The sequence below is a fragment of the Melospiza georgiana genome, chromosome 4, assembly GCF_028018845.1.
Source record: "Melospiza georgiana isolate bMelGeo1 chromosome 4, bMelGeo1.pri, whole genome shotgun sequence".
In the NCBI taxonomy this organism is placed as follows: Eukaryota; Metazoa; Chordata; class Aves; order Passeriformes; family Passerellidae; genus Melospiza; species Melospiza georgiana.
The window spans coordinates 21956290-21975484 of record NC_080433.1 but is presented as its reverse complement, the minus strand read 5'-3'; the positions used below and the strand labels follow the sequence as shown (position 1 = coordinate 21975484).

The following is a 19195-nucleotide window of genomic DNA, read 5'->3' as shown; positions in this document are numbered from 1 at the left end:
GGTTTGGAAGATGTTCCTCTTTTAAAAGACTGGAATTTTTTGGACTTAAATATTGTTGCTCCATGCAGGTCTTGGAAGTGTCATTGCTGAGTAATTAGGGAAATTTATCACTAATATTATTTCTCTGTCAGTGCTGTCTCTGCTACAACCAATGTTAACAGCACAAAGAGAAGATCTGCTATCATCTGAAATACTTTACTTTCAGCATGTTGTAGTACTTCCAGATATGGAAAATGAGGCCAGGTTTATGTGGAAATACAGCTTTTTTTCTTAGGCCAGTTATTGTCATAAAATATATAAACAGACCCTATTACATACCTGACCTAAGAGTCACAAATAACATGCTATAAAGTTTAAAATCAATGGTTTTGAATTTAATTTAATTTCATTAATATATCAGAATCTGTGAGAATAAAATGTAATGAGGATCTATCTAAAATGGATAGCAGGTTTTTATCCAGGAGAGACATGATAATGTCATTATCCCTAGGGGGCAAATAGAAGCTTAAAGTGACCAAAAATAGATGGAAAGGGCAGCAGGGAGATGATTCAAAGGCTCCTGTGGCCAAAAAAAAGGAATATTATATTCCCATGCCAGTGTCTTTCTGTACTATAGAAATTTTGTGTGATCCTGAAAAGAATATGTGCAATACATAAAATATCTGTTCTTGTCTACTGTGCAGCAAAATTTCTACAGACAGAAATGTTTGCATTGTAATGGGCATCTGTTGTTTTTTGTACTTCCAGGGACCTCCAGGAACTTGATGACAGCACCCAGCTCCCTCTGCTGTGTCACTTCTCTGAGACAGCTGAAGGCCTTACCACCATCAGAGCATTCGGGTAAAATTTGTAAAACAAATTATTACAGGGAGGCTTGAGGGTGAGGCCAGCCTGTTCAGCTTCCTTGGAGCATGTCTGAGGGCCAGCTATTGAATTTGAAGAACTTTATTCAGCTATTTAGGAAAAAGTTAATGAATTTTTTTCATGTTGCTTTGCCTCTTAAACATTTTGCATATTTTCAGTAACACAGGTATTGGTGTTGCACAGATTTAAAGATTATTACATTTTTAGGATATGATATTTAAATTTTTAATGAGTCTATTTTAACCATTCCCTTAACTTGAACAGCAGGGAGCTGTATTTTGCCAAGCAGGCAGAGGCATTGCCCCTTCAAACCCCCTGCTATATCCAAGTGTCCCTGAATCAGTTCTGTGTTTAACCCACTCCAAGCAAGGAGACATCATTTTGGTGCTCTCCAACTGAAAGGCAGTGTGCAACTTGAGAGAGTTTCCAAGAAAACTGCAGCAGAACAGAACTTGATTTGAATATTGTAAAACCTCCCTTTGTTAATCAAAACTGAGAAATCAGTTCTGTAAGATCCAGGGAGTTTTTCCAGCTTTCCATGCATACATTTTCTCTCTACTACCTGAAATATAGGCCAAACTCTCCTATGTTCACTCCATTATGGTGCTGACTGTCAAAGTGCCAGCTTGAGGTTTTTTCCCAGTAAGTGCACCTTGCACCCATTCTGCACTATGCAGAATTCCAAACCAGAGCAGATCCCACTGCAATGACATTTCCACACCTATTTGATCAGCTTCAGGCTGTTTCCTCACATCAAGCTAAGCTTTAGGACCTCAGCTGTTAGCACACAGTGTTGCAGTAAGGCATGTTGTGTTGTAGAAGTGTGAGCCAGTGGTCAAGCTTTAACTAGTTTCATCGACAGAATGATGTATTGAAACTGGAAGTCATCATTAGGGCCTGATGCTGATGTATGCTGAGTACTTCTCAAGAGGTTCAGAGTGGCCTTTCATGACCTGAGGAAGGTTACGAACCTGAGGTTATCTCCTGAACAAGCTGAAGGAGCTTAGCACTTTCTGAGTGGTTCAACTCTTTTTTGCCACACAAAAAGGTAACGTGGGCTTGGGTGGCAGAGAGCAAAAGGCACCTGAGGGCACCACAACAATTGAGTTTTTCAGGATTTCTGGTGCTAATCAAAGCCATTTCATTTCCCCGCCTGTGCTCCACTGCCCACCAAACCTGAAGTCCCCTGCATTTATTGTCTGCAAGTTTCTTTTTACTGCTGGTGCTGTTAGTCATTCTCTGCAGCTTGGGTTCAGTATGTTCCAGGATAAAACTGAGCAGCTCCTCACATAACTTACCGCAAAGCAGTACTGTTGGATCAGAGAACAATCTCAGTGACCTTTGCTGTTCGTCATCTGACAGGATAAAAGTCTGAAAGTGCCCAGAAGATGAGCTGAACGTGGATGAAAACACAGATTGAGTGTGTCAGATTTTCCATTAGGAGAGCAGGAATTTTGCTGCCAGGAAAGCAGATGAGCAGAGTAGTCAGTGCATCCTTGTTCCTCCCCACATCGCATCATTACTGTTACCAGTTGTTCTGGGGAGGGTGCTTGTCCTGTTTACAAGCTGTGCAGAGGGAAATAAAATATCAGCAGGAAACAGCAGGAAAAAAAGGAATTTTCTGGAAGAAAAGACATTAGAGGTGCTTCACAGCAGGGCCCCTACACTTTGAAATGGAAGATAAACAGACACTGAGCTGCTGAAGTTCAGCTGGTTTAATCAAGTGAGGGTATTCACCAGACAATAGACTATGATTTCAAACAAAATTATTTCCATCTGACTGTGCAAGGCACCATGCATTTAACATTAGCACCAATAGAGATTTCCTCCTGCCCTCCCAAATGTACCTCAGGTCTTCAGCACTCTGGCATCCTTGCACTGTTTTTTAAATGTGATGGGCATTGTGTGGGGGAGAGAGGAACAAGTGGCAGTGGAGGTAACACCACTCATTTTTCTAATTTAGAGGTGATCCTTAGCTCTCCCTGATTGTACTTTCCCAGTTGCTTAGGCAAAGTGTGACTGGCTGAGAAAACAGCTGAGCTGAGTAGCTGAAAGGTTTGATTTACAGATCAGTCTACATCCATATTAGTTGAAACTTCAGGGATGTCACCCCTGTTGAAGAGCCCTGCAGCTGGCCAGGTAACTTCTGAAATCAGACTTAAGCTGACGGGTGAGCCCTCTGCCCTTGCTAGTGACCTGTGAGGAGGAGCTGAGAGGCCACAGCAGCACTCATCTGTGGGAGGAGTGGACTACAATCCACAGCTATAAAAGGTGGATCAGCTCTAGGAAACCAAACCTGTCCCAGCACCCTGGCATTGCAATTTCTTTGAGGGGACAGTCTCTGGTCCAAACCCTAGTCCAACAGAATTGCTTGTCAACCAAATCCTGACTCCACGTGTCGCTCTGGCTCTGGGGAGCTGTGGCAGCAGATGGACGTTCTTAGGGAAGAGCTTTTAACCCAAACTTTGGCAAAAACAGAAGGGCAAAAAGTTTTGGGCTGGGGGGAGGGAAGGCAGAGCAGAATTAAGGCTTTACCCTTTTGTGTGTGAGTGCGTAATGTGTTGTAATGTAACAACTTTGGTCTCGGCAGGCATGAAGCCAGATTTAAACAACGTATGCTGGAGCTGACGGACACGAACAACATTGCCTACTTATTTCTGTCAGCTGCCAACAGATGGCTGGAGGTCAGGACGGTACGTTCAGTTTTGTCCCAGCCATGGTTTTGAAACCTTGGAAGCAAACAGAGACTTTGCCTGATGCAGAGAAGATAATAACGAGTATTAATCTCGCGAGGAGATAATACACACAGCTCCTTAAAATAGATCAGGATTGTTATGTTAAACCCAGAGGGTTTTTTCAGCTTTCTTGGCCAGGAGTAAGAAAATACAAGTCTGCCTCATCTTCTGCTGCTGTGCTGTCTAGCGTCTGAAGGGAGTGCAAGAACAAACATTTACATAACTTCAAACTACTGTGCGGCATCCACAGACCTGCCACAGCAGGAACTACTTTCAAGGCAGAGCATGGCTTTTCAGTGGCTTTATGAACTATGCCATCCTTCTGCCAGGGCAGTTTTAGGCACACTGATCTCCCAGGTCTTGAAGTATCTCTCCAGCAGCAGGGTTAATCCCACAGCTGTAAGCTAAACCCTTGCAGGGCCATACTGTTTGTGGTTTTATTGTTTGATATCATGAAAGACAGCATAACTAGACTCCAGAAATAAAATGGGCAGCAGGGCACAATGCAGCCAATGACAGTGACATAGGCTCCTGGGTTTTGTGGGGGCTTTCTGTGAGAGACTTTCCTGATCTGCAAGGCAAGAAGAGGCAAGCAAAGTGATTCCCTTATTCATCTGAAACAGAAAGAACGGTGAATAAACAGAGCAGTGGCCTGATTCTGCTGGACATAAATAGTGGTTAATCCTCACATCAAAGGCTGTATACTCATCTTCTTTTCCTGTTGGAGCAATGAAGTTATTCTCCATTTTTTATGATGGCAAAGCTTTCCCTTGTTCTTGAAGCTTTCAGCTTCTTACAGCATCCAAGATCAGCTGAAATTGCTTCCAAATCTAAGACAGATAAATACAGAGCAACAGCGAATCCTGGAAGAAGCCTGATAATATCTCACAGTCTTATACTTGCTTACATGCAGAATGAATTTGGTCCAAGAATACACTTCGCCTCATGAGAGCATTAGAAATAATGTGATCTTGCCAAGAAATAGTTCATCTAGCTCTGCCTAATGGTACAGTGATACTAAGATCACTAAAAACTTTGTGAGATTTAATAGCTGCTGTTCAGTCCTGTGCTAGCAGATGATGGAGACTCAAGACCATTATGCTCCATAGGTGTGAGTCACAGAATCCCAGAATCACAGAATGATTTGGGCTGGGAGTGACCTGAGACCCCACCCAGTTCCAACCCCTGCCATGGGCAGTTCCCCATCCAGCCTGGCCTTCTAGAGATGAGGCAGCCACAGCTTCTCTGGTCAACCTGTCCCAGGGTCTCACCACCCGCATAGGGGAAGAATTTCTTTCTCATAGCAAATCTAACTCCCCCCTCTGTCAGTTTGAATCCATTCTGCCCTAAAATTTCAGTCTGTATTCTGCTCATAATTTTCTAGACAGATGAACTAGGCAGTCCTCATTTCAAATCTCAGAAGGAAAGATTCCTGATATGGTATTATCAGACAGGAGGAGAAAAATGAATAGAAAATGTGATCCAAAGTAAATGTAATGCAGGTAGCAGTGGGAGAGTGGGAATACCAATTATATCCATTAATCAGCACCTTGACTCCACAACATGACATGTGGCATATGCTTCAAACCTGAGGTAAACATCCAGAAAATGGGTTCCAGCTCTTGCAAAGCTTTTGCCAATAAAATGTGTCCATGGCCTGTATAAATTCTACCAAAAGCCTTCCTGGACTTTGTGAAGTCAGTGATACTTCCTTTTTTGAGGAGGCAGATCCATAGTTGAGAAGACCCGAAGGAGAGTGCAGAGAGTGGAATTGATTTGTTTTAGTGGTGGAAATTAGGGTTGTCACTGTTATATCCTTCTCATGATTTTTTTAATATGCTTATTAGATTTTTTTATCCCTGCTGCTTTTGGGGTTGACACCACGGGATGTCTTAGACCAAATGAATTTGCAGCGATTACTGGCCTTTTTCATTAGTGTTCAGCAAGTTGCTTTGAGTATTTCAGTTTGGGCATCACAACCATGACCTTTTCCAGGGGAAAAAAACAAACCAAGATTAAGGACTAGATGTCATTACATAAATAATTCTTAGTAAAGCATAACTGCTCCACAGGTAAAGAAATGTTCTGGTTGCTGCATTTTTTCCTTTTTGTCCCCCTGTCTCTCCTTCCAGGATTATCTGGGTGCTTGTATTGTCCTGACTGCTGCTGTCACTTCCATCACCGAAGGGCCACACTCGGGGTTCGTGGGGCTGGGTCTCCTGTATGCTCTGACGGTACGTGCCAAGGCCAAGTGTAAGAACTTCCAGACCAACACATTAATTTTATAATATTTTTATGTGTACACTGTCATCTCCCAGCTTTCTTAATCTTGAAAAAAAAAAGAATCCTGCAAATAATGGACTCAAGCCAAAGTTGAGAGAGTTCAGGGCAACTTGGACTTGCTTCAGATTTTATGAGCCAATTAGAAAAACACAACCATTCCCAGGCCCTGTGTGCTCCCAAGTGGAGCAGGAAAATTAAAAATGCGTAAGAGGACCTGCTGTGCACTCTGTTTTGTACAACACAGCACTGTTTCCACCTCTACATGGCAAAACCTGCCAGGAAATACAGATTGTCATCATCTGGGTAATCTTTAACCAAAGACCAAATAAAATAATTGCTGAAGAAACAGAATTATGGGTTTTGCCCTTGGAGGGAAATTACTGAGATGCCCAAGATTGTTCATGCAATTATGAATGGATCTGGGGATTGGGACATTTGTGGGCATGGTTCATCATGCCGGGTAGCAGTAGGCATGCAGAGGAGATGGACTTAAGGATGACAAGGTTGTGGTGGTCCAGTAGCTGGTTCATTCTGTCACTGTCATTAGCAGTGTGAAGGAACAGTATTTTAGTGTACCTGGCTGTAAGAGAGGCTGAGTGTTCATCATGAGCACAGAGTGAATGACAATCACCACAGAGAGTAGAAGTACTCATGAATTAAGCACAAGAGTTGGGACAAAATATTACTGAATGAACCATGAGAGTGGGGACAAAGGCAGGATGATGATAGTGGCAGGAAGAACTTCTGAAACCATGACTGACATGGCAAAAATCTGTCTGCTTTGAAGCACTGGTATGAGGAAGGGATAAAGGTGTGGGTCTAACCCTGAGATCTGGCTTTGCACGTAAATGCTGGTGAGCCCATGGCCACAACAGAAAGTCCTCAGCAGCTGCCTTAGGGAGACCTTAGATCCCCTCTGCGCTGCTGTTGCAACAGTGTGAGAATCTGTCAACAACTGAAAATCAGTCCCAGGGCTTCAGCTTCACTCTGAAAACATTCCTGGTAATGCTGCTTCATTAGCAGGGATCTGGAAGCGTCAGGATGTCTGCATCATCCTTGGCTTCTTTGTTTTTAGCCTGTGTTTGCAAACAGTTCATTGGTGTGAAACAGGCATGTGCTGAAGTCTGGCACAACAGGTGAAGAAGAGCTTTAGGCACCAAGTAATCACCTTTCTCCCTCCTGCCCACAATAACCCTGATGAACTTTTAAAGGCAGCTGGATCATTACCTGCCTCACCTGGCATAGTTTGTTTTTTTTTAAATAATTATTCTTTGCAGCTGAGAGAGGGCTGATATTTGGACCTAGATAAGAGCAAACTGTTTGTACTGCAATTGTGTTTACAGTGAACATCCTGAATTTATTCTCTCCTCTTTTATAAACCCTGCCAACTCCTTTGCACAACTGTGGTGAAGCCTGAGGTAATGGGCAGAGTTTTGGGTGCTGGGTTGTGTTATCAAATCTGCCAGATCTAGGATAGCAGCCTGCCATTGCAAGAAGTAGTTCCTCAGTGTTTTACTTATCTGCATACTTTCCAATTTCTGTAAATTCCTAACTTAAAAGCTGGATACCAAATAAGCAGATATCTGAACATAAAGGAGAGAACACCCCATCAAGAACTCTATCTTAAGGATAAAGCAAGCAGCCAAGTCCTCTAAACTAACCACAATTTTTGCTGAATCTCATTGAAATTTATTTACTGTTTGATTACTGCTTCAATACTAGGTTAGTGGTAAAGAAGTGAGACTGGGTGATTTATTCTTAATAAAGTCCTTATTTGGCACTCACCAGAAAAAACAGCAAAGTCTTTCTCTGAATACATTTGTGCATAGGGTGTTTTTGTTTTTAAGTTTCTAAAACTTCATTCAGGTACATAAAATATCTCAAGTTTTAAAGATTCTTGTCAGTCAACTCTTCCTAATAAGATCAGTTCTTTTTTACAGAAGCACCTAAATACTGACTTAGGAAACAGATTTACAATTTTCAGCTTTAAACAGTAAGTCCTGCCTAGAAAAGAGTTTTTCTAAGCTACTGAGTATTGTTAGAGAACTAATAATCAACTCTTATCTACTAAAAGTAATACCTTTACTACTGATTTAACTATTGATAAAATCCTTTTCATTACAAATGAGAATAAAAACCAGGAAGGAAATATTGCTGAACTGATAACACTTTTTTTCCCTCATATATTTCAATGCGAAAAACTTCTCATATTTTCCACAGAGGGAAATGGACTATCTAAATATGTAGAAATGAAATTATCATAAAATCTTTTCAATATATTTGCAAATAGTTAACTTTCTAAATCTTTAGTTGCAGTTTTTGAAAGATTAGAATATACATAATAAAAAATATTTCCAAACAGCACTTTCAATTTTGATTTTTTTTCTGTTTGTGTGCTTAAAGAAGACACCTTTCAGTGCTGATTATTAGATGTTAAAAACAAGAGATCCCTCAATCAGTCAGAGTGTAGGTACAACTTTTCCATACTTCTCCTTCAAAAAACAAGGATGAGAATACCAAGCACCAAATTGCTGCCTTAGGGCTAATTGTGTTGGAGTATGACTGGCTTCTTATGGATTTGATGCTGTTGCACTGAGTCTTGAGCTGCTGTAATGTTAAAGAGACCCACTGTCTTGAATCAGGCCAGGGATTTTCACAAATGTATCCAGCCTTTATTTCCAGATGGGTAGATGAACAAAAAGAAGGCTGAACCCTGTCCTTGTTTTCATTTTGTGATGCAGATAACCAACTACCTGAACTGGGTAGTGAGGAATCTGGCTGATCTGGAGGTGCAGATGGGTGCAGTAAAAAAAGTACACAGCTTCCTGAACATGGAGTCAGAGAACTATGAAGGCTACCTGGGTATTGTTCTTAATCTTTTTGGGGCTTTTACATGGTAATGTGAAAGAATGGTACACTTGGTCATGCACACCTCTTTGGCCAAAATCTGTACAGACCTCTCTGGCCAAAATCTGTTCTCACTGAGGTGTAGCAGCTGCCACTGGTGTGATGACAAGGATAGCTAAGAGAAGCTATGATAATATGTTGTTCACATTAGTCAACATGAAAAAAATCCCATCAAATGCCAGGGAGGCAGAGCAGGACTCTGCAGTACAATCAAAAATACCACAGTTATAGATGAGATGACAAAACATCCATGTAAGTTGTTTAGAAAACAAAAATAAGGATAAAAATTAGAAATGTCACATGCTTCAAAATCTCTGATCTTTCTAGCAGATGGGAACTAAAGATAGTGCCACATTGGCAAGCAGACCTCAGCAACTCTTCTCTGAGCTGCACATTGGAATTTGTGCTACACACACTTCAAATTGGCCTTGATTGCTATTTCAGAAGTGGTTGAAGTGCAAGAAATGGCTCATAGGTCAAGAAGCTTCCCTGGAAAGCCAAGCTCCTTAGTCCAGAGACAAAACCTGCTGTGTATTCACAAATCAGGAAGAAACAAGAGCTGTGATAATGTCAACAGCTCACGCTGTGTGGCAGTAACAACTTCCTTCCTCAAGCTGCCCTTCCTGTGCCGGTCACTGACCCAAGGCCACGCTAACACTGCCCTGACACCGCGTTCTCTGCTCCTTTGGCTTGTCCCTCTTGCAGTGCCAAGAGACACTTCAGTATCTGCCCTCATCCCTACGTGTGGAGATATGGAAGCCAAGTGCCTGCCAGGCAGTTCCCAGCTCAGCCTCCCCTTGGCAGGGAACTGCAGCTCTGTATTTCCAGTGGCTTAAAGAAAGGTGCCCAGGCAGGAGAGAGGGGAAAGGTGACTGTTGTAAAGGGTGACCTTCTGGCAGCACTCATTTCAGTTTGTTTTTCTGTAACTATTTCAGATCCCTCTCAAGTCCCCAAAGACTGGCCCCAGGAGGGGGAAATCAAGATTGAAAATTTGTGTGTTCGCTATGAAAACAACCTGAAGCCTGTTCTGAAGCATGTGAAGGCCTATATCAAACCAGGACAAAAGGTACCATGTCCCGCAATTGCCCATCATCCTCATTCTGGCGCAGATTCTTCATTACTGAGCTTTCCTTTCTGAAGTGCCGGAAGAACGAGATTAACAACTTGCATTATCAGATATATACATTTACAGTCCTCTCTGAGGTCCTTGGGCACAGATGAAAATCTTACACTGATAAAACTTATTCTTGGCTGGGAGCAATTTTTCTTCTGGCTATCCTATGTCTTTCCAAGTCCATTTTCCTTGCTTAACAGTAAGTCTAAATGGCAGATAAATTAGAAGGATATCAGACTGAACTGTGTAAAAACACAAGAGTATCTCACATTTCAGCACAGAGTGTCATTGGCATCCATGTCAAAATGCTGAAATGCCCCCGGGACGAGTCCTCGTGATGAGGGGGAGAAAAGGGGAATATGCTTGCTGTGCTGTTTTGTGTTTTCCCTGGTGTGCCACCTGCCTTTGGGAAGGACCTTTCTACTCACCAACAGCACAATCCAGTGCAGCTTTCCCCAGAGAACTGTAGGTGTGAGTAAGGAGTAAGTAGGTAAGTACTCTGTAAGTGACACCTTCCATTTTTTGCAGGTTGGGATCTGTGGTCGCACTGGTAGTGGCAAGTCCTCCCTGTCCTTGGCATTCTTCAGAATGGTGGACATTTTTGATGGTTGGTTTTTCCCATTTTCCCTGGAATATGTTGTTATTCCTCAACTGCTCCCCCCTTATTTCCTGAGAAGAAGCAAGGAGCCTTTTTGATAGTTTATAGCCTGGTTCTCTGGCTCAGAAGAGATTTGATTAGAAATGTTATGCCTGATCCTTCAAAGTACAAAGTGCCCTATTGCAAATAGCACTTGGTTCTCCCAGGAAATGTTTTACACAGATTATATTTCTAATTTAAAAAAAAATTGCATATGGTCTGACAAAACAATATGCAATTTTTGAGATAGGACAAAAAAAATGTAACTCTCTGGAGTGTCTAAATGTTTGCCTAAAGAATAACTGCATTAACTTATTATAGCTGTCAAAATATTAGCAGAGTAGAAACTAGAACTCAACAAGTCCATTCCCTTGTTGTTTGTTTGGTTTTTTTTATTTTATTACGCTTTCCCTTATCTGCAACAGAATTTGACTCAAGGATTGGAAATATATTGCTATGTTTTCACTCCTGCAGCATTTACCATTAGTTCCAGCTAATTGGCATGGACTGCTTTTCAGCATTTATAATACAAATACATGTGTGCTGTTGAGGGAATATAGAAAACCACTAGAAAGACATCTTTTTGTTTCAAAAATTTCCATGTTTCTAATTTAGCCATTGTGCTTGGAATGTTTGCCAGAGAAAGCACAGTAGGATGTGGGAGGATAAGTGAATCTGATGCAGCTAATACTTGCTTTTGTTGTGGTTCTGTGCCTATACGTGTCTGTGGTCACAGGCTTCTGATTCATGACCATGATTCCTGGATTTACAAATATTGCAAAGAAATAATAACTATGCTTATAGCCAGCTTGAAGTTTCCTCTTACTTAAGTCTTCTTTCTGTATATTTTCTTTGTCTCCTTCTCCTGTATCCCTGATTCTTCCCAATGGGAACATCTAAGCCTTTTCTAATCAAGCTCTGTTTATCCTTTGCGCACATCCCTGTCCCAGCTGGATCCATATTTGGTCTCCCTGCTGATCCACTTCTGGGTGGGGTCCTGACTCTAATAAAAGTTACATAATAAGATTTCGAGTAACTTTACTAGAAGCAAAATTTCATTCATGCTGTTCCTTAGATTTTCATTATCTCCCTAAATTTTTGTCCATCCTATTTTATTTTCCAACTTTTGCTTTGTTCTTTAGTGTTTCCCTTCTCTTGCTCAATGTTCAAACAACCTCTCATTTCTCTTGTGTCTTGCTTAACCACCCCTCAATTCTTTCCCAGTTTCCCAGCTCCTCTCAAATTTAATTTTTCCATTAGGTTCTCTCATCTCCTCTTTTCTTTGAGCACCCTGGCTTCCATCAAATATGCTTCTATCAAAATTTCCCTATTCCACAGGCATGCCATATTCATTTTTCCCTCCTTATTCTACCTCATCTTCTGCTAACCCACTCTAATATTCATGTTTGTGAAGAAAAGGACTTGCTTAAGTTTATGCAACCACCAATGTCTCAAGCAGAAGTCCTATAACCTGATTTGGACTTTGCACCTTACAGATAAAATCTTGATTCTTCTGGCCATATAGTAAAAGGATAAAACTACAATAATAGAAGTAGTCCAGCTAGGGGGTCAATGAAGTCTTCCACTGGAAGAGGGTCACAGAGAACAACCTACAAAATGCAGTATCATGACAATGGGAATGACAGAAGGGACACCTGTACAAAGCTCTGAATATCCACGTGCTTGCCAGTTCACAGTTAGGTTCTCACTGCTGGGAGAGAGAACTGATGAAATGAATGTTAAGTACATCCTAGCAAGGAGTGCAGCTGCCTAGTGAAGCAATCCACATGAAAACTGCAGAAGTGCCTGATGGAAATAGCCTTCACCATATCCTCATTCAGTTTGCCTTGGCCCATCCCTTCCCTGTCACCTCCAACCCCCAGTATATATGCATGTATTATGCAAAAGAAATTGTGCTCCTTCTCAAAGGAAATGTCTTCAGCAACTGTTGAATTCAAGGGGAGCAAAGAAAGGCACAGCAACATAAGTTGCTCTTGTTCTTGCTCTGTTTGGCTGTAATTGACCCACAATAAATTACCCTTCTGGTTCTACCATTAGTCACACAGAAGGGAAGACATGTAATTTCCTTTAAGGGAGGGTGGAGGGAAGAAAAAGGAAAAGAGCAAGGTGGCAGTATCACTAATAAACTGGGACATCCCTGATTTGGGTAATTAGATACATTCACCTTCCCCATGTGACTGACAGGGCTGAGAGCTCACAGAGACAGTGTCCCATCATCCAGAGACCAGCCCAGAGGGGCTGTTCCACCTTTCCACCTGCTACCTGTGGATCACGTGCTTTGTGCAGTTCCCTCAGGTGTTCTGTGTGTTGTTTGACACAGGGAGGATAGTGATTGATGGGATAGACATCAGCAAATTGCCTCTGCACACGCTCCGGTCCCGGCTCTCCATCATTCTGCAGGACCCAATCCTGTTCAGTGGCTCCATCCGGTAGGTGTATGCCATCAGGGGGTGGCAGGCAGCATTGCACAGCCTGCCTGTCATGGGAGCTGGGGGACAGGGGGAGATGGAACAGCCAAGGAACCTTCCTAGCCCAGCCCAATCCATCTGCACAGTCTGCCAAGCGACACACAATGCCAAGGTTTTAATTTGCAGAAAACCTGAAAGTAATTGTGGTGACAAGACTCCTGTTATGGTTTTCTTTGCAGCTTTAATTTGGATCCTGAATGCAAGTGCACCGATGACAGACTCTGGGAAGCTCTGGAGATTGCTCAGTTGAAGAACATGGTCAAGTCATTGCCAGGAGGCCTTGGTATGTCGGAACCAATCTCTGGATGATGGGCCAATAATGGAGTCATGCATGCACACAGATAAACAGATCCATCCCATCTGACACTCTGGATGATCATGTAGGAGAGCCAGACACTCTTCATGGTAGAGAATATTTTTATTGAAAAGCTGAAGAATAGTCTGGTTTCCCATGCACTGTGGAAAAATCCTGCAACACCTCAGCATCATGGTGTGATTCTTGGGGCTGTCCTGTGCAGGGCCAGGAGCTGGATTTTGGTGATCCTGTGGGCTCCTTCCAACTCAGAAAATCTGATGATTCTATAATCACAGTGGGATAATTAGTAAGGAGAAAGAAGAACAATTTTACCTCCTTTAGCAGAACCTGGCTCTGCAAGCAGAGCTGTAAACTCTGACAGAGTATTTTTCTTGCCATTTCAGATCCATTTCATGAAGGAAACTTCCATATTTATTTCCATATTAAGTATATTTAATATTACTAAGATATTACCCTGCAGCCTACCAGATTTTCTAACAATTTGTGCCAACTGTTTGTTTAGTGATATATTTCTCCTTTCCCAAGAGACTGTGCTCATTTTTCTTGGTATCCCTCCATCCCACTGGTCAGGCAAGGTTATGGTTACAGGCTTTTATGGGGATTTTGCTTGGCCCTGGAACAGTGCACAAGCAGAGCTCTCAGGGGCACCCTTTCAGAGGTGTTCAGATGTTCACAGGAACTGGTTTTGTTACAGATGCCATGGTCACAGAAGGAGGGGAAAACTTCAGTGTGGGGCAAAGGCAGCTCTTCTGTCTGGCCCGAGCCTTTGTCCGCAAGAGCAGCATCCTCATCATGGATGAAGCCACAGCATCTATTGACATGGCCACAGTGAGTACAGCAATCAGCTACTTAAGGATCTACCAGGAGAAAGGCATCTTCCCTAAGTGTCAGCCACAAAGTGTGAGATCTCTGTAGCAGAAAAAGCTGGCAGTTTTTTTGTTTCTCAGGATAAAATAAAACGCTTTAGAGAACTCCTGCTTTCACAGGTGTGACATTTCCCTGCTGGGAAATAGATAGTGTGGAATATGCTTAAAAACATGTGAATTAGAATGTAACAGGATCAAGTAACTGGAATGAGCCTTTTCCTCTGACAGGAAAACATCTTGCAGAAGGTTGTGATGACTGCCTTTGCCGACCGCACTGTTGTTACAATAGCGGTAAGTATTAAGCCAGAAAAAGCTCTTTTTTCCTCATTCCTCAGGCAGTTAACCTTGGCCTTCACCTGTTAAACACCACAACATAAAACTGAAAGTATCACAAAATAGAACTAAACCACAAGGCCAGAATATTCCCATGATACCAAAACAAGTCAGACACCTACTTTCAACCTGAAATTTTGCAGTAAATGCCATCTTGCTATCAAACTAAAACACTTGGATCTGAACAAAGACTTTACAGGGAACTTCAGCATCTGCACTGTCTCCAACAAAATTTGAAGTTATTCTCACTAAAAAATTGAAAGCAAATGCATGGTTTGAACTATTACTGAAAGCTGCATCAAAATCTAGGTTTGAATTTTGCCTCTGAAGGCTATGCATGTGTAGTGCCTACAAACACTGCACAAATTTATGAGTTGAGATTTTATAATATTCTTGATGTGGTTTCTCAAGCTGGGTTATCTTTTCTCTCCTTTGGAATAAAAATCTGGGGGTTTACAATAAAAGTTTTAAAAACTGGAATTGATGCCTAAAGAGGCTACCAGAGGCTATACAGTATTAAAGAATAAGATAGATATTTATTAAAAAGGCCTTCAAAAGATATATCTTGAGCAGTACAAGAGCCTGGCCATGGCTCCACCCAAGATGGACATCCTGTCACGAATTTTCACACTTTTATACTTTTTGGTCCATTTACATATTTGGGTTAAATGTCTAGTAACAGCTTCAGGTTATGCAGGCCCATCTTCCCACATTGCTCTCCTCAATTCACCATTGTGGGTACTTTTGGGGCCTGAAGCTGCAACAGTGTCCTTGCTTTTCAGGCTGGAAAAGTATTGTTTTGTCTGATTAAACTGTGAAGAGAACTTGCTAATACTTTATATGAAGTTCAGAGTTACACACTGAGGCAGTACAGAATCTGGAACATATGAAAGCTAAAACTTAAGGCATCAGAATCAATGGGAATTACCCCCCAGAATAATATCTTTTCAGCTAGCGGTTTATGATGTTTTTTCCCATTTTTCTGCCACTTCTAGTGCCCAAAAGTTCCCTATATCCATACATGTTTCATACATACACATGCATAGAGATGTGGTGGACACATTAAGAATATTTCCACCTGTGACAGCGACATTAGTCAACAAACAGGCTTTTTCCACGAGATAAATACGTGTTTCAACAGCTGTTTCATTTGCCTTGTCTGGAATCCTTGTCTGGAATCTGGAGTCCTGTGGTTAGAGATTACAGTCAGGCCTCCTGGACTCTGGTTTCAAGCCTGTCATCGAGTAGTTTGTGTCAGGCAAGCCACTTAACCCAGCCCATTTACAATGTGCTCCAAGGTTCTTGGCTGTGTAAATGCTGAAGATTCTGGTGGTGACACTGTTGTCCTTCAGTTCCATGCTTATTGTCCTTCTGGCTGGAATCTCACTTTTCTTTAGCTTTGCCTTTCCAAAGTCAGTGTCTCAAGTGAAACAGCACACATTAATATTTAGCTTTCCTCACGGAGCTGGCTTCATTCCTTCCTTTCCTCGTTCACAGCTGATCTTTCCTTCACCCACCTGTTTTTCTGTTCTTTTTTCCAGCATCGTGTGTCTCACATCTTGGATGCCAATATTGTCCTAGTCCTTTCTGAGGGCTTTCTAGTTGAATGTGACACTGCCTCAAACTTACTCCTCAAAGAGGACGGCCTGTTCACCACTTTGGTGAAGACTCACAAGTAGACTCTCTCAGTCCACACTGTTCACAGGACTTCTGGCTCTTTGGTAGTTATTTTTACCTCTTTAGTTTCCTTTCACTCTGCTTCCTTTCTATTGCACAGCTTCTGAGAGGACAGTGCAAAAAGGTGTTTCTTGTGTGGTTCCTGGGTTTGTTTAATTTCATGACTATTTATGTGGATCATATGTAAATCCTAGACATGCAGCTGACACTGAAACTACCATGTCAAGGGAATCCAACCCATGAAGTGATCTCTGAGTTTCAGCCTCTTTAGTGAAATATCACACTATACCTGACTGGCTGTATTCATATGGCCTTGAAATTAAGCTCAAACTGGTTTCAAACCTGTAGTTTATGGGATTAAACTGTTGCCTGGAGTACACTCAAATTAAATCTCAGAGGGATTTACAGAAGGCAATAGCCCAGGAATGCCCTGAGGTAGATGGAGAGCAGACTGCTGGGGTGCAGAGAACAAGGAGCAGAGCAGGATGCTAAGCCACCTGACAGCGCAGGATGCTTCTCATCCCTATTTCCCACAGGGGAAGATGTATTTCAGTGGTGCCATAGGATTTATTCCAACAGCTGTGTTGTCCATAATGGCAAAAAGTGAAGCTCATGCTTAAGTATTTTTAGGCTTGGTGGCAGAGGCTGTAAAGTAATTGAAGATCTCTTCATGTTAAAGCATAAGGATCTATTACAAATATCGCTGTAAATAAGGACAGCCTTTCCCCAATGGGGTTTGCCTTGCATGAGGCCCATTAGAGAGAATTACCCAAATGAAAACCTGTTTGCTTTCCTCCGTGGCAGCACCGGGTTCACACCATCCTCACTGCAGACCTGGTCATCGTCATGAAGCGAGGGAACATTCTGGAATATGATACTCCTGAGAACCTGCTTTCCCAGGAAGATGGCATCTTCGCTTCCTTCGTCCGGGCTGACATGTGAACAGCCACACAATGCATTTTAACAGCTTATTTTTAAACAGATGAAATGCAAATATTTTCTACTCAGTGTAACATCACTTTTACCTTTTTTGTCTTGTTTTGTTTTTTAGAGTTTATTTCTTCACGCTTCCATCTTTCAAAATAATAAAGCCTATTGCAATATATGTATCCCTTGAAGCAATAAAAATGTCACTTTATTCAAAGCTATTAAACTTCACACACATGCACACACACACACATGCACATATGGAGGGAGAAGTTTTTACTTCCTGAGAATTTGGCATTTTCCTTGGACTTTTTATTGACTTTATTTTTGTTTAAAGAGAGAAAAAGAATGCACTGATCTTATAAACTGCATATGTTGTGCTGGAACCAGCAATCAAATCGTGCAGTTTGTCAAGGAAGCAAGAGGTTCCCCAGATGCATTCTGTCCCCAGAGGGAAAAATTAGGAAAAACATCCAAGCCCATAACACTTGGGGCAATCTGCTGCATTCCGAAGGCATAAACTTTGCTCTCCAAGTTGTAGCAGAGGGGCAGTGAATAAGGGAAAGGAATTTCATCAGGAATAAGGACATTCTTTCTGTCCTTCACTTTAGTAAGCACACTTCTGTCATGACAGAACTATTTTCAGTGCAATGATGGTTTATTCGTACAGTGAGTTCCTAAATCAATATTCTTCCAACTTTCACTAAAGATTCAAATCATCCTATGATTATGCATGCTTTGATAGGCTTATAAAGGAATTTTGTACAGTATCTGAAGACTTTGTATTAAAATTGATCTGAATTTATAAACTTGATATTAGTCAATCCTTTAATCATGTCTACTAAAATATTCTGCTTAAAATGGCATGTAATTAGCCAACCACTAATTGTTTTATATGTCTTTAGTCCTTCAAATTCTATTTGGAGACAAATTTTATTTTCCTTTATATATTTGTGGCCTACCTCTAAATCAGATCTAGTGCAAGGAGGTGTGATTTTCAAATTATTGCTATATCCTCAAGAATGTAGATGAAGTTAGACACATATTTACATCAGGCAGCTTTGCAAAGGTTGTCTACACCTGACTTTCACACACAGTTTGATCCTGACCCATGGGCAGTAAACACCCAGAAGGAGTTTCACAGGCATATTTTCAAAGGTACAGCTTGAGAGATCAGCTTCACTGGTAATATTCAAGGTGATTCTTATTCACCTGCTGCTACAACATTTAGGAAGAACACTAAGTGCACTTAAGTGTATTTATAGTGCATTAAAATAACATAAGGGGCAGCATTTCCATCCCTCCCCGCCTCCCAAAAAAAGTGCAACAATTTTGGAGAAGTTGAAGGACTTGAAACTGGCTTCCATTTAGTCTCACAGTGCAAAAGATGATACAGTGGTTTATATTTATAAATTAATTTTTGGAAGTTTTTATTTTCTCTGAATTATTGAAAATATACCTGTGTGACACAACGAAACAAAAGAGCTCAGTCTTGAACATTTTATGAGGGGAAGTATTTCTGTGATTTCCCTGTCTACAGCTGTGAAAGCGTTTTTGTACTTTTCTGGATTAATTCCCCGTGCTGACCTTTGTCATTCAAATAAAATACATTTTTAAAAAACAGATGCCTGCAGCAGAAGCACATATTGTTCTCCAAATTTCATGGCCAAAAGGCCAAAATTATTCTTGATTTAATTTAATTTTCTTTAGTGAAAAGATAATTGGATAATTGGATTCCCTGCTGTCAGACTGGGTATAGAGATGAAACACAAGAAGTTTTGTTGATTTGTGTGTCTTTGATAACAATGTAATCCTGATTTATTTTAAGTGATGCCAGCCAGTTCATTGAGATCCCTGTTCCCACTGCATTAAAGGGTTGCCATGAGCCTGGGACTGTGTCTTGTAATACTTAAGAGGGGCCAATAATTAGCATCTCTTTTCTCTTAGGTTTGTCCCAGAGCCATTGCAGGTTTGCTCACCCCCGGCTTTAGAAGTGAACTCTGTTGTTTGAACAGGTGGAAAAGAAAATAGATATGTGAGAAAAGGA

General features: G+C 41.4%; 1 protein-coding gene across 2 annotated transcripts in view; it reads left to right on the top strand.

Annotated features, from left to right (window-relative positions):
• ABCC9 (ATP binding cassette subfamily C member 9) overlaps positions 1–18716 on the top strand; it is a 70998-nt gene extending 52282 nt beyond the window's left edge. Inside the window, exons 28-39 of one of the 2 annotated variants that reach the window (XM_058022135.1) lie at positions 748–840; positions 3455–3557; positions 5732–5833; positions 8624–8744; positions 9725–9855; positions 10432–10510; positions 12882–12990; positions 13209–13312; positions 14040–14173; positions 14440–14502; positions 16086–16265; positions 17026–17111. In XM_058022135.1, the coding sequence (XP_057878118.1) occupies positions 748–840; positions 3455–3557; positions 5732–5833; positions 8624–8744; positions 9725–9855; positions 10432–10510; positions 12882–12990; positions 13209–13312; positions 14040–14173; positions 14440–14502; positions 16086–16223 (1177 nt within the window). In that variant the 3' untranslated portion in view covers positions 16224–16265; positions 17026–17111. Of the gene's footprint in view, positions 1–747; positions 841–3454; positions 3558–5731; positions 5834–8623; positions 8745–9724; positions 9856–10431; positions 10511–12881; positions 12991–13208; positions 13313–14039; positions 14174–14439; positions 14503–16085; positions 16266–17025 lie in introns of both variants that reach the window. The other variant, XM_058022134.1, reaches the window with a different exon arrangement.
• The last annotated feature ends 479 nt before the right edge of the window (positions 18717–19195 follow it).